Consider the following 14,662-nt stretch of genomic DNA (forward strand, 5'->3'; position numbering starts at 1 on the left):
AAATCCTCACCCCCCTGACCCCTCCCCGTGGCTCTGGGGTGAGGCGGGCACCTCCTCCCCTCCTCCCCTAGACAGGGTTTGAGCAGCACCAGGGACTCCCTCCCCAGGCATGTGGGGTTCTGAAAGCAGAGGGGGGGGTCCCAGCACCCCCTCCCAGCACCCTCCCTCCCCCCCTCCCAGATTTTCTGCAGATCCCTCTCTGGGGGCAGCCCTGCAGCCCCCCCCTCCCCCAGCCCCTCCTCCCGGTGCTGCTGCCCAGGGCACAGATTGATGTAATTTAAGTTTTAACTGTGTTTTTTTTTTTGTTTGTTTGTTTGTTTTCCTTGACAAAGTAATGTAAACAGAAATGAGAGAATATTTAATATTTAATACTAAGCTTTAAAGAGACTTTGCTGCCACTGCAGTGTCCCCAGCTCCCTTCCTGTCCCTGGGGGCATGGGGACAGTGGGGGGGGGGGGGTGTAGAGCTGCTGTAGCTGATTGAAATAAACTGGTCAATAGTTCAGTGTCCTGCTGGGGGTCTGGCTCCTTCCTTTGGGGGGGGGAGCAGAGAAGCAGCAGCTCAGGGTGGGGGCTGCTCCAGAGGGGGGGTCCCCAGGGAGGTGTGGGGGGGAGATGCTTCCCCAGGGGCCCCTGTGCTGCTGCCTCCATCCTGGGGTGGGTGAGGGGGTCACAGCTCAGCAGGGACACCCTGAACCAGGGTCCTGTCCCCCTGGGCAGAGGCTGAGGGAAAACTGTCACCTTACCCAGGGACACTGCAGCCCCTGGCCCCCCCCCACCCCCAGGCTGGTGGCCACTGTCCCAGCTTCCCCACTGCTTTTTGTGAGACTTTTGGATGTGGCTCTTTGGGGACAGTGAAGGCTGTGTGTGTGTCCCTGCCTGTCTCCAGAGTGTCCCCAGGAGCTGCAGAGGCCTCTCCCCTCCCAGCAGACCCCCAGGGACAGCTCAGTGCCACCAGGGCTGGGCTGGAGACCAAACCCTGGGGCTGCACAAACTGCTCCTGAGGGCAGAGGGCAGGACCTGGGGGCTGCAGCTCAAGGGGCTCAGAGCCCCCAGGGTGTGGGGGGAGGCAGAGGGGGGGCCACCCCAGGCCCCACCAGAGAAGGGGGGCTGCAGAGTGGTGGGACAGCAGACAAAGGACAGCAGTGGATGGCATTGCTGGAAGGAATTTTCAGCAGCTCCAAGATTCTGCTGCTCACATCCACTTCAGGAACGTCAAACTGGGTGCAGGTGAATTGTTTTCCTTAAGCTGAAATCTGGGGAGGGACCTAAATCCACAGGGGAAGGAGCTAAATCCCAAGTGGGTTCACTGCTGGTGGCCAACACCACATCCCAGAGAGGATTCCAAAGACTTTCAGTCCATGTCCCAAGCATGACAAGACTCCCTTTGGTCCTTGCCTTAAATCTCCATGTATTCTGTCAGACAGGTGTCAACATTACAGCAAGGGAATTTATCATCAATAAATAGATTTGTCATCTGCTGAAAGTTCCCCTGGGTGGCTTCACACTGAGAAGTGCTGGAGGTCCTGGGTGGGGTTGTTGATGAAGAGGCTGCCCCTGGCAGAGACCACAGCCTAGGCCTCCAGAGTCTGACATGACAGCTGGGAGGAGGAGGAGGAGGAGGAAGGTCACTGGTATTGTCTGTAGTCACCAAAGGGAGCAGACTGCAGCTGAGAGGGGTCATCTGAAAACTGAGGGCCTGAGAGGAGGGCAAGGGAAGAAAAGGTAAATAACAAAACACCAAGAGACAAGAGATTCTTCCTTTTAACTGCATGAAACTGCCACTGAAGTTTTTCAGTGCAAATCCCCACTGAAATTAACCAAGCCAAAGCCAAGACTTGCTATTTTTCTGTCATTCAGAGAAGTCCAAGGCAGGACAGGAGCCTCATCCCAACAAGGATGGTGTGGGATACGGAAAGATTCCCAGTCCCTACTGGGAGCCTGTCCCTTGCCTGTCACTCTGCAGCTCTGCCCCAGGACACTTGCCTGAGAGTGCAGCAGGGCAGTGAGAGGGGCACTGCAGAGTCAGCCTCCAGACTCCTCTGCCTGATGCTCTGCTGGAGGGAAGGGCTGCTCACTGGGTGCTGGTGTGAGAGAGGACAAGCTGTGAGGGACAGGTGACACCCTTCCTCTAAGGCAGAGAGACTGATTTTAAAACATTTTGGCATTAAACCCAGAAATTGGTACAATTTAGGTGAAACAAAGAACATCAGGGAAGACACCTGAGAGATGAAACCTCTCAGGAATGGGCAGTTTGCTGCTAACCCATCCCACACCTGGGGTTTGTCTGTGTTCCTCCCAAAAATGGGGAGGCAGGAGAGGAATGGAGCCTTTTGCACAAGCAAGCACTGACACAAATGGCTGCTACTGCCTGACACCTCAGCTTGCATTTGACTTGGTAACAATAAAAATAACTCCAGTTTGTGAAGCAGTTTAGGAAAAAAAACCAAAAAACCCACTCCACCCCCCACCCCCTGAGGAATCCTGTCTGATCCCCATCTCCTCACCCCCAGCAGGGCTCCCTGCACAGTCAGCACCCACAGCCCCCCAAGCCTCTAGTGTCACCCACTGCTGATCAAACCCTGCTGCCACCCCTGTGGCTGCATCAGGAGATGGGGACAGCAGGGACATCCCTGTCCCCAGCCCTGGGCAGTGGGGAGGAGCTGCTGATGCTCATCAGCCACGTGTGGCTCCTCCTTGGTGTTCTGCAGCCCCCTAGGAGGAGCCTGGCAGAGCAGCTTTGCTGGATGATGGCTGAAGAGGCACTAAAACCCACACAAGAAAAGCTCTGAGATACCACACTCACTGTTTGCAAACTGGGTGGAGGCAAATCTTGTTAAGAGAATACCAGCTCCTTCAATCAAAGCCAGGAGAATCCCCCCCATGGCAGCAGATCCAACCATGGCCACAGGTCCATCTGCAAACCAGAAGCACGAAACCACAGGTTTTGGGTGCATTAATTGGCACATTATGAGTCCCTCTCTCTTTGGTTATCATCTCTCCTAGCAGCAGGCTCAGGAGAGGTCATTTGGCATCCATTAACCTTCATCAGCATCCCCAAGAAAATGATAATTGCTGGGTAGCTTCCCCCACCTCCTCAAGGAGAGGAACGTGGGTGATGTCTCAGAACAGAATTGATCATAAGCACAGGATGAGAATTCCAGACTAACTTTCCATTTCTCCAACAAAATAAATTCCAGTTTGGGTATCACAGCTTGCTGAGGATGAGAGCTGTGCATCTAGAGCACACAAGTTTTTGAATTAACCCCTCCCCAGCCCTCAGGTTCTCACTTCTGGCAGCTAATATAGCTCCAGTCAGGGCTCCACTTGTGATGGAATTCCAGGGATCTTCTTTCCCTCTCATTCTGACCATGCTGCAGTCAATCATGGAGAAGAGACCTCCCCAGACAGCAAAGCTCCCTGTTCAAAAAATGACAAAATAAGAAACCAAACGGTTTAGAGGAGGCAGAGAAACCTGTCCTGCTGCAGCAGGGGTTGTTCTGCTGCCAGACACAGCAAAAGTAAGTCTGAGAGAAAATATTTACACCCAACAAGTGAGGGTTAAAATCAACACTAAGCAAACCTCTGAGCTTGCCCCACATTTTACAGATTACCTCACTAACTCAGACTGAGTAGCAGGAAGCTTCTCCAGCACTGATTAGAATGGAATTTCCATCCTCCTGAAGCCAAACAAGCTCAGGGAACTTTCCTATTGTTCTCTTTTTACACCTATTTCCTCATGGAGAAGGATGCAGAGTCCTTCTGCCCCTTACCCTCATCCTGCTCTGGCACCTGAGGAGCTGCTGGACCCAAGGAGACTCTGAGAGTTTCCAGAATGCAAACTCTAAAGTCTTTTAACAATAATTTGTATTATAAATGAAAATATTACTCTCCAAGCTCAGTGTGGAAAAAACACTGTTAAGAAGCAGTTCCAAGTTCATTTGAGATGTCTCCGTGCTTCCCACCAGCTGGAAAGCAGGAAGTGCCCCTCTCTGGGCACAATCAGCTTGCCCCCACCCCCATTTCTCCAATGATTTTCTGCTGCTCTGATGTCTCCCTGCTCAACACCTCTCCCATTTTCTCTTTCTGTGATGTGTTCATCCCATTTCCTCATCCCAACAGCTCCAGGCAGTGCACGACCTTGGAGAGGCCACAGCACCATTCTGACTCCAGCTCCAGTTGTGTCATTTGTTTTTTCTTGGGCTTTCACACCCAAAATTCCCTTCACAAAGCAGCTGGCACCCACCTGGCTGGGCCCAGGGGAACAGCCCCAGCTCCTCCTCAGCCCCACTTCACTCTTTCCTCCAGTTTGGTCATTTTGGAAGGAGTCAACATTGTTTATTTTAAAACCCTGGGCACAGTGCAGAGATCCCTGGGCACAGAGCTGGCACAAGTGTGACAAGGATGAGCCCTGGCACAAGAGTGACAAGCATGAGTCCTGCTCATCACCCCCCAGCACCATTGTGCCCCCCAGACCTGGACTCATTCTGGCTCCAGCAGAACCATGCTTACACCTTGCCCTGAATCTCAGCTGGGTCACAGCTCAGCTGTCCCATGGGATATTCCCAAAGTGGGTCACCCACCACCACCCCCTCTGGCACTCCAGAATTCCTCACCTCCCAGCTGTGGAGCTCTTGTTTTGATGGCTGTCAAGCTGCCCCTCAGCCTGTGGTTCACACCCTAAACAAACACAACAAACACAACAATGGTCATCAAAACAAACAAAGGGAACCTTCCTGCCAAAACTCCCCACAGGCCCAGCACCAAAATATTTCAGCACCCTCAAGATCAGGGAGAAGCTCCATTTTACACCTACTTGCATCTGCCCAGAGTCTCTGCTGATGGGCAGAGAAGGCAGAACAGCACCCTGAGGGCATGCTCAAAGGATTTTACTTACCACTGGGGAATTTCTGAAGCCCTTGATAGCCTGGAAGATGCCTCCTCCTATTGCTCCCATGGTGAAAGCCCCTCCACAGTCATCTACTATCCTCCAGGGACTGTAAAGAATCACAAAGATGGAAATATTAATGCTGAGAAACCCGGGTCTGTTCAGCCTGGAGAGGACTCAGGGGAGACCTTATAATGATGTTCCAGCACTTAAAGGGGGCTGCAGAGAAGATGGAGACTCCTGATTTCCAAGGAGTCCCATGGACAGGACAAGGGGAATGGGCACAAGTTGCTCCTGGGGAGATTCTGATCAGACACAAGAGGAAAATTTCTCCCCATGAGGACAGTCAGAGATTGGAATGGTCTCCCAGGGGAAGGGGTGGATTCCCCCACTTTGGAAAGTTTTAACTCTCAGCTGGGCCACCTCATGTGAACCAGATTTTTCCCTACTAAAGTTGGGCTGGATGCTCCCTGAGGTTCTTTCCAACCTCCTGGCAGAATCTTGCAGCAGAAACCCAGCACTCAGGGGACTGCAACCCCTGCACCCTCAGGAATCCCAGCAAAACACCCCCAAACCACCTCCCCACAGCCCCAGGACACACTCTGTGCTCCTGGCAGCCAAGCTCAGGTTGGAAATTTCCAGTTTCACCTTTCTTGCACATCTCCCAAAGCACCCTCTGCCCTCCTGCTGAGGAGGGACAAACAAACATCTCCTCCCTTCCCCTGCCCACACCACACATTTTGTCACCAGGTGGGGTTTTTGCCCAAACTTTGCAGTCCCTGCTCCTCCTCCACCTTCTCCCGGGCTCCTCTCACTTCCATGCCCCCTCCCCAGCTCCCTGGGAGCACAGCCCCCCCCTCCTCCCCAATTCTTTGTGTTTGCACCTTGGCTCTTCCCAGGGCACCAGGACCTCACCCAGATGTCCCCAGGGATTGTCCCCTGTGCCTGCACCCCCCAGGTCCCAAAGCCACAGCCAGAGAAGAGCAGGAGGCTCCTCCCTTCCCCCTCCTTGTTTTTATTGCCCTGCCTGGAACCTTTCCATCCCCCCCACCCCCTCTGCCTCGGGCTCCATCCAATCCTTTAACCCCCACTTTCCATTTGCTTTTCCTTCCTCTGTTTCCTGCACTTAATGATCAGGGAAAGGTTCCAGGCACGGAGCTCAGGAGGTGACAAGATGAAAAGACACAAAACCTTTCTTCTCAGAGCTTTTTCATTGTTGTTTTGTTCCTCCCCAAGGCTCCTGTCCAGATTTTGACCTGTTATGAATAAAACATCTCACACAGCTCTCATTAAAAGGCTTCTGGAAAGCCAAGCAGATGATTCAGGTGGTGCCTGAACTCCAATTTAACAACCGCTGACTGCTCTTGCCAGCAGCCTCATTAATTACATCAATTACACCCCAATCAGAGGAAGCTTCCCGACTTTGTTTGGGTTTTCCCCAGCTTTACCCCACTTCAGATATCAGCCTCTGTTACCTTTGGAGTCTTCATTTTGCTTCCCAGCTCCCTCCACAGGAGGGGCTGTGGAGGAACCTCTGGTTCCAGCTCCTTCCCACTCCAGATGCCACTTGCATCCCACAGAACTGCCTCAGCCCCTCTCCCAGAGGAGGAGTTGGAACAGATCCTTCCCTGGGGAACTGGGCACTCACCCCCAGCTCACTGTGACTCTGCAGCTTTTCTGCCTGGCCGGGGACACCTCCCGCAGGAGGAAGGTTGGGTTCCTGCTCCAGGTGCCAACTGAGGTGGCTCCGAGCTGGGCACCAGGACAGCCCCGGCTGTCCCTGAGCCAGGACCCTCACCCAGAGGAGGGGAAATGTCCCCCAAAGCCCCCCAGCTCCGGGCACAGCCTTTAAACCACCCCCCTGCCCCTGCCCCTCCCCGGGCTGCCAGGGCTGGCAGTGCCAGTGCCCGCAGTGTCACCTTACAGGGAGGGGACACCGCTCCCGGGAGGGCACGGACACCCCGGGGGGACAGCGGCCACGCGGGACGGACCCGTGCGGGACCTCCGCGTTTATCAGCGAAACCTCCGCGGGAAGGAGCAGCAAACACCCCAACCCCTTCCCTCCTCCCCCAGCGCTGGAGGAACCCGGACCCCGGCACAGAGCGAGCTGAGAAGCTCCGGGGAGGAGTCCCCGAATCCGGATTTAATCCGGAGCCCGGGCTCTGGTACCCGGGTTTTATGGCTACAAATAAAAACTGTCGGCTGCAGCCCCCGCGGTTTCCCGGAGGAAAAGCGATGGGGGGAAAGGCAGAGCTGGGGGGGCTGGGGAGAGATGGGGGGGAAACATGAAAGGGGAGGAAGAACAGAAAGGGGGGAAGGGAAGGGAAGGGAAGGGAAGGGAAGGGAAGGGAAGGGAAGGGAAGGGAAGGGAAGGGAAGGGAAGGGAAGGGAGAGGTGGGGAAGCAGGAACTGAAAATGGGAGAGAAGGAAATGAAGGGGGGAAACAAGGGGAGGGCGGGGGAGGGGGGGAAGCTGAGGGGCAACGAGTGAGCTGAGCGGGGAGGAGGGGGGGAGGGGCAGTCCCGCCCCCCGGAGCCCTTCCTGCCCCCCGCACCCTTCCCGCCGCCGCAGCCCCCGGCTCTGAGCAGGCCGCAGGGCCCAGCCGCCATGCCGCTCCCTCCGTTCCCTGCAGGGACCCTGGGCCGGTTCCGGTACCGGCAGCGCTTCCCCCCCCCGCTACGGGCCCGTCCCGTCCCGCCGCCCCTCGCTGGGGGCGGCCCCGCCAAGGTCACGCGTTCCCCAGCCCCGGCACCGCGGGGAAGCGGCCCCAGAGAGCCCCTCCCCGCCTCACACCTCCCGATCCCGGGCCCTTCCCCCCGGTCCCGCTCCCGCTCCCGCTCCCGGTCCCGGTGCCGCTCCTGCTCCGCTCACCAGGGTTCCCGTGCGTATTCCTCCATCTTGCCAGGCCCCGCCGGCCTCCTCCGGGCCCCGATCCCCCATTGGCTGACCGCCTCCACATCCTCGCTCTCCCATTGGCTGATCGCTCCCTCGCCGCTCTCCATTGGCTGATCGCTTCTCCCCCGCTCCCCCATTGGCTGATAGCTCCCCCCAGCTCCTCCATTGGCTGATCGCTCCCCCCCGCTTCCCTATTGGCTGATCGCTCTTTCCCCGCTCCCCCATTGGCTGATCTCCTCCCCGCTCCGCCATTGGCTGATCACCCCCGAGCTGACCAATAGGAGAGCAGAGCGGGTTCCGGGGTGGGCGGGGCCGTCTCTCCTCAGGCGCTGCCGCTCCCTGTGCCGGGAGCCGCGGGGAAGCGGGGCTGGTGCTGAGGGGTCGGGTCGGGTCGGGTCGGGTCGGGTCGGGTCGGGTCGGGTCGGGTCGGGTTGGGTTGGGTTGGGTTGTAAAGCGTTTTGTACCGGCAGAAAGAGTCAGGAGGGAAGGGCAAAGGGACAGGGAGGGAGTGCTGGGGTTTGGTCACCAGCGGGAAAGTTCTTTTGCTGCTTCAGCACCACCAGCTGTCCCTGGGCTGTCCGTGTTCCCTCTCCGTGTTCTCTCTCTGGCATCCCTGGGAAATTTGGGGTTTTTTAGCCCCGGAGCTGTGGTTCCTCCACAGTTTTTATCCGTGGCCTCTCCAGCTGGGAGCTGAGTCTCCTGCAAGCACTGGATGCCTGAGCACGGCCACGCTGCCTGGAAACACCAAACCTTTGGTCGTTTCTTCCAGCCACACGCTCTGGTCACATAAGTTTCTCTTCACGGTGTTAAAACTTCTTGAAGTTTGTGTCCTGAGAAGTGAGCAGAGAGCAGCTTAGAGAGCCCCAGGGCTGTAGGCAGGGGAAGCAGCAAGATGCTGGTTTGGCTTCTTCGGGTGCAGAAAATGGACATCAAACCCCTAAATGCACTCGGGTTCAGTCACCCTCAGAGCTGCTGCAGCCCTGGGGTGAGGGATGGGGCAGAGGCTGAGCTGAGATCACGGGGAGAGGGTGCAGGGGGTGCCAGGACCCCCCAGTTCCTGGTGTGAGTGAACAGCAGGATGAGGGCTGGGAGATCAGGGAGATGGAAGTGAGGGGGAAAGCGAATGTGCTTGGAAACTGAAACCAAGCCTTTCTTCTGCAGTCCGGAGAAAAACCTCAGTCCTGCTGGTGAATCAGAGGTTGGTGCTGAGCAGGAGGTGGGTGCTGAGAGGCTGGAGAGAAAGGAAATCCCAGAACACATCAGGAATGTGAGTTTCTCCTGAGGATGGGGAATGTCAGCTCTGCCTCAGCAGGCACAAGGACACTGGTCTGGAGCACCCTGTGCTGGGTGGGAACAGAGCCAAGGAGATGGGCAGGGAGGGAAATGAGGGTGGGCTGCCTGCTCCCTGCTCCCTGTCTGCTTCCAAGGCTTTGCACATCCCTCCTGAAGAACCCATCCTGCACAGCCCCCAGGCCTCTTTCCCAAAGCTCTCCATGCTTTTGGCTGTCCCCGCAGATCCTGGAGAGCAGTGAGGTAAAGATGAAAACTTTTTGCAGGGTGGGCCTTTTTTTGCTGATTTCAGCCCAGAGCTGCTGCTGTCAGAGCACAAACTTCATAACCGTCCTGTAAGGGAGCAGACACCCCATATCTTCAGATCCAGGACCAGACACCCCATATCTCCCAATCCAGGAGCAGACACCCCGTATCTCCAGAGCCAGGAGGTGACATCTTCAGACCCACACTGGCTTCTTTATTCACCCTCCAGCCACAAGGGGTTGGGGCTCATCCCCCCATCCCCCAGCTCCCCAGCCTCCCAGCTTGTGCTTTTTTTTTTTTTTTTTTTTTTTTTTTTTTTTTTTTTTTCCCCTGTTTTCTCCTTAGGTTGGCCCATTGCCTTTAAAAGGCTAAATGCTCCGGACTAAATTTGGTCATGCAGCTCTGCCTGGTTCCCTGGAATGTCCTCGGGTTTCAGGCTCCTCTGATAGCACCATTCCCCGCCCCCCCGGGCTCCATTGGCTTTCCAGCACCCGGACCCTGCCTGGATCCTGTCATTGGCCAAGCCTTGGCCTAAGGGCTGTCCCCTCTTTATAACCACTCTAACCCGAGCCCAGGGCTTGGGAGCTGCTGAGGGTTAACACTTCAGCACCTGCTGCCTCCGAGGGAAGCAGCGGGGGAGCTTTGGGTTCTTGTTTTATTTTCCTCCTCCCCTGGGGAGCAGCCACCACCACCGTGTCTCAGCACAGAGCCAAGATGTCCAAAGTGGCCAAGTACCGGCGCCAGGTCAGCGAGGACCCAGACATTGACAACTTGTTGTCCACTCTGTCCCCGGAGGAGATGGAAGAGCTGGAAAAGGAGCTGGATGTGGTGGATCCAGATGGGAGCAGCATCCCCCCAGAGCCGGGCCAGAAAAGCCCAGGAGCCAATTCCCCAGGTGGGCAGCAGAACCAGAACCCGAGGCTCAACCACTGCCAGCAGGAGAGCAGGAAACGCATCCAGAGGGAACACTCCGTGGATGTAAGTCCCATCTCCCCAGGCTTCAGCTCTTCCCATCAGAAAGGCAGGGATGTACCTGGGAACTCCTCTGGGACGAGATGGAGCCAGGAGGGTGGGAGCTGTGCTTGCTGCCAGCTGGGGACCAGAGGAGCCAGGCAGGGAGCTGGGCCAGGCACTCCAGGGTGTTTCACCACATCCCAGGGTTGCTCACAAGGCCAAAACCTGTGCTGGTGCCAGGGATTTGCTCCCTGCCTCTGCTCTGACATCCTTAGGCAGGGCTGGGAGCAGAGGTGGTGTTCCCAGGAGGTGGCTGGAGGGGACAGTGCAGGGACAGCGATCCCACGGGCTGTGGTTCTTTTTCCTCCTATTTTTTTGCTTTGTTTTGTTGGATGTTTTATTTTCCTTTGGAGATCTCCAGACTCTCAGTCCCTTCACTTCACTTGTGCACAAGTTTTAAGTCTCTAGTTCTTGTGGAACAAAATTAAAGTTTACTGCTTTCTGGGAATCACCCCGAGGAGCAGGTTTTGCCCTAAGCCATTTGTTTCATGTTTATTGTTCAGGCTGAATTCTCTCTTTTCTTTTGATTTGGGTACATTTATCTCCTCCTCTACATCTGGCAAATCTTTTCATAGCTTCATTTCAGACATAAAGCACCATTCCAGCCCCTCTCCTCTTGTTGTGCTTTGCCTCAGTGGGAGTCAGTCCCACTTCTCTGGAACATTTATTAACCTCTGCACTAAGAATATTTGGTATGTGCTTTGTGTGTGGGAGGCTGGGAAGCATTTGGTTTCCCTGGTTTTTCAGAGCTGGCTGAGCCAGAAAATGAAAGAAGGAGAGGCTTGAGCTATTTATCCATGTTGTCAAGGGCAGTGTTTGTGTCCCAGGCTGGATTCACATCCACTGGGATGGGACAGGGCTGGGCAGCAGCAGCAGTGGGAGCAGAGAGAGGATACCCCTCCAGTTCCTGGTGTATTCCAGGTTTCCCAGCACTACCCTGGGTCTTCTACCAAGCTCTAAGCAGCTCCTGAGCACTCAGAAATAGCTTTTTCTGGATGTTCCCCAAGTTTATTACTGGAGGGTTCACTCCTGACCACTCTCTGGGAGAAAAGAGGGAGAAAAAGGTGAAAACTGCAGCTATAGGAGACATAAATGAAGGTTTGTTTTGGAGACCTGCAGAAAGGGTTAAACCATTCCCTGCAGCCTCTCCAGGCTGGGAGCTTTCCCCTGGCTCTGAGCACAAGGCACTCGCTGCCTTCACCTTCTATATGTGGCATTTGGCGTGGGCTGGGGGACAGAAAGCTCCCTGCCCACCACAGCCCTGGCTTTGTGTTGCTGCTGAGTGGTGGGAACTACCAGTCCTGCAGGAAAAACCTGCCCGGGGTGAGAAATATGGGACCAGTTGTCCCAGTTTGCACTGGTTTGTGGGTGATGCCAGCACCGGGAGCTGACCCTGCAAAAGCTTCATTTGTAAGCAGGGGGGGATTTGCATTCGGTGTCACTGGAGATGCTGGTTTGGTTTCCAAGGTGGGAAAATTAGGAGCTGAGTGGGAATTGGGACTGGAAGGTGCCCCTGCTCAGGAGGAAGGGAGGAAATCTGTGTTGCTTGGGAAAAGAGAGTTGGGAAATCATCCCATGAAACAATCCGGGATTGGGAAGATGCCTGAGAGGATTTGGGAGGTGGCACGAAGAGGAGAGGCACCAGGAGAGCTCTGGGAGCCAGGAAGGTCCTGGGGAAGGTGCTCCTTGTGCTCTCCATGGAAACCCAGGAGGTGGAAGACAAAGCCAGTGGCTGTTGGTCACATTTGTCAGTGAGTGGCCCAGTTAGATGGCACTGCAGTAACTGGATAGGGCAGGACTGCTTTTCTTCTTCTATTTCCATCCCTAGAGGACAAGAAAAAAATATCCTCCACCCCTTCCTCCTTGGCATTGTTAGGAGCTGGGATTAGCAGCTAGGAAATGCCACCTGGCAGAGCAGCAGAGCCCACGCTGGTGGTGGAGCTGGGAGGGGGGGATGGCTGAGGATCACCCAGCACTGGGGAGCACTCTGACCAGTTCTGGGGTCCCCAACACCAGAAGGACGTGGAGCTGTTGGGTCAAGTCCAGAGGAGGCCACAAAGGTGATCTGAGGGCTGGAGCAGCTCTGGAGCCAGGGGGAGAGATTTGGGGGTGTTCAGCCTGGAGAAGAGAAGGTTCTGGGGAGACCTTAGAGCACCTTCCAGTGCCTGAAGGGGCTCCAGGAAAGCTGGGGAGAGACTTGGGACAAGGGCCTGGAGGGATGGGATGAGGAGAACAGTTTCACACTGAAAGAAGGGGGATTGACTTAGACAGGCTGGAGAGTTGGGCAGGGAGAAACATGATGAAATTCAACAAGGGGAAGTGTAGAGTTTTGCATTTGGGGAAGAACAACACGATGTCCCAGTATAGGTTGGGGGCTGAGCTGCTGGAGAGCAGTGTAGGTGAAAGAGACCTAGGGGTCCTGGTAGACAAGAAGATGCCCATGAGCCAGCAATGTGCCCTTGTGGCCAAGAAGGCCAATGGCATCCTGGGGTGCATTAGAAAGGGTGTGGTTAGTAGGTCAAGAGAGGTTCTCCTCCCCCTCTATTCTGCATTGGTGAGGCCTCACCTGGAGTATTGTGTCCAGTTCTGGGCCCCTCAGTTCAAGAAGGACAGGGAAGTGCTTGAAAGAGTCCAGCGCAGAGCTACTGAGATGATTAAGGGAGTGGAACATCTCCCTTATGAGGAAAGGCTGAGGGAGCTGGGTCTCTTTAGTTTGGAGAAAAGGAGACTGAGGGGTGACCTCATCAATGTTTTCAAATATGTAAGGGGTGAGTGTCAGGGAGATGGAGTTAGGCTTTTCTCAGTGGTGACCAGTGATAGGACAAGGGGTAATGGGTGTAAATTGGAGCATAGGAGGTTCAAGTTGAATATCAGAAAGAATTTTTTTACTGTAAGGGTGACAGAGCCCTGGAACAGGCTGCCCAGGGGGGTTGTGGAGTCTCCTTCACTGGAGACATTCAAAACCCACCTGGACACGTTCCTAGGGGATGTACTCTAGGGGGCCCTGCTCTGGCAGGGGGGGTTGGACTAGATGATCTTTCGAGGTCCCTTCCAACCCCTAGGATTCTATGATTCTATGATTGAGATATTGGAAAGAAATTGTTTGGTGTGAGGTGCTGAGCCCCAGGCTGCCCCCAGAAGCTGTGGCTGCCCCATCCCTGGCAGTGTTGAAGGTTGGATGGGGCTTGGAGCACCCTGGGCTGGGGGAGGTGTCCCTGATCATGGCAGGGGTGGCACTGGGTGAGCTTTAAGGTCCCTTCCCACCCAACCCATTCCATGATTCTCTGATCATCAGACCACAGACCCAAGACTCCCAGAATCCAGCCCAGGAAGGTGGTGTTTCCTTCCATCCCAGGAAGCCCCAGGGCTGTGTTTTGCTGCAGGATGGAGTGAGGACACCCTGGCTGTTCAGAGCCCTGAGCTCAGTGCTGACAAATCCCTCCCTGCTCCCTGTGGATCTCACACTTGTTCTGCCAACACCAGTGCTGTGGCTGCAGCTGCACACCCCTGGGGGGGCACAGCCCTGGGCATCCCCCTCCTGTTCCCCCTGGAGCTGTGCATCCCCCCCCACTCCTGATGAAACAAATCATGGAGCAAACCCCTGGTGAGCAAGAAGCAGCTGCATGAGCAGGACAGGGCAGGGAAGGACCTGCTTTTCTGTAGGGGGGGACAGGAGGTGAGGTTCTTGTCTTGAATCAGAGGGACTTTATAGACCCCCTGCACTGCATCACTGACCCCTGGGTGCTTCCCTCCTGTCCACTGATTTTTCCTCCTCCCTCCTCTTCTTCCCTCCTTCCCTGGGCAGTTTTGGGGGGGACATGGCCTGGTTAAGTTGGGATGTGCAGGGACTTCTCCAAAGTGCAAAATAAGGTATTTTAAATAAGGGAAGGTTCAGGTTCTGCCCATCTCACAGTTCTTGCCATCGTTGCTCTTTTCTTGGACCAGCTCCAGGCACCCCCCTTCCCTTCTAAATATTGGCAGAGTGGGTATATTTAGCAATATTGTAACTGCATAATAACACGTCTTCTTCGTGCTGAAAAGGGCAAACTTGGGTAACTAGGAAGCAGTTTATAAACAGCCTGAAATAGATGTGAGCTTTGCCCTAACTGTTCCATGCTGGGGGAGCCAAATTCACATCCTGGTGATGCATTAATTAATTAATCTGCAGTTTGTGGTGTTAGGGAGTAGAAGCCCTGGAATCCAGCCCTGGGGCTTGGGCACTGGCTCTCCTCAGCTGCCCCCAGTCAGGTCCTTCCTGCAGCTCCAGGTACCAAGGGAGCCAAAGTCAACCTGAGAGCCACAGGTGACTCCCAGCAGCTCGGGGCTCTTC

The 14,662-nt window shown here is 55.3% G+C and overlaps 1 protein-coding gene across 2 annotated transcripts; it reads right to left on the minus strand.

Annotated features, from left to right (window-relative positions):
* Window positions 1-1,385: 1,385 nt before the first annotated feature.
* TIMM17A (translocase of inner mitochondrial membrane 17A) lies at window positions 1,386-7,887 on the minus strand. 2 transcript variants are annotated; one of them, XM_071768345.1, is made up of 7 exons: window positions 7,759-7,887; window positions 4,897-4,996; window positions 4,616-4,679; window positions 3,291-3,419; window positions 2,806-2,916; window positions 1,986-2,083; window positions 1,386-1,698 (listed from the first exon to the last, which is right to left on the minus strand). In XM_071768345.1, the coding sequence occupies exons 1-6, from the start codon at window positions 7,782-7,784 to the stop codon at window positions 2,025-2,027; spliced, it is 489 nt and encodes a 162-aa protein (XP_071624446.1). In that variant the 5' UTR covers window positions 7,785-7,887; the 3' UTR covers window positions 1,386-1,698; window positions 1,986-2,024. The 2 variants fall into 2 exon arrangements, with proteins under 2 accessions (XP_071624446.1, XP_071624445.1); XM_071768344.1 differs by lacking the exon at window positions 1,986-2,083.
* Between the last annotated feature and the right edge of the window lie 6,775 nt (window positions 7,888-14,662).

Source organism: Heliangelus exortis, chromosome 25, assembly GCF_036169615.1.
Source record: "Heliangelus exortis chromosome 25, bHelExo1.hap1, whole genome shotgun sequence".
Lineage (NCBI taxonomy): Eukaryota > Metazoa > Chordata > Aves > Apodiformes > Trochilidae > Heliangelus > Heliangelus exortis.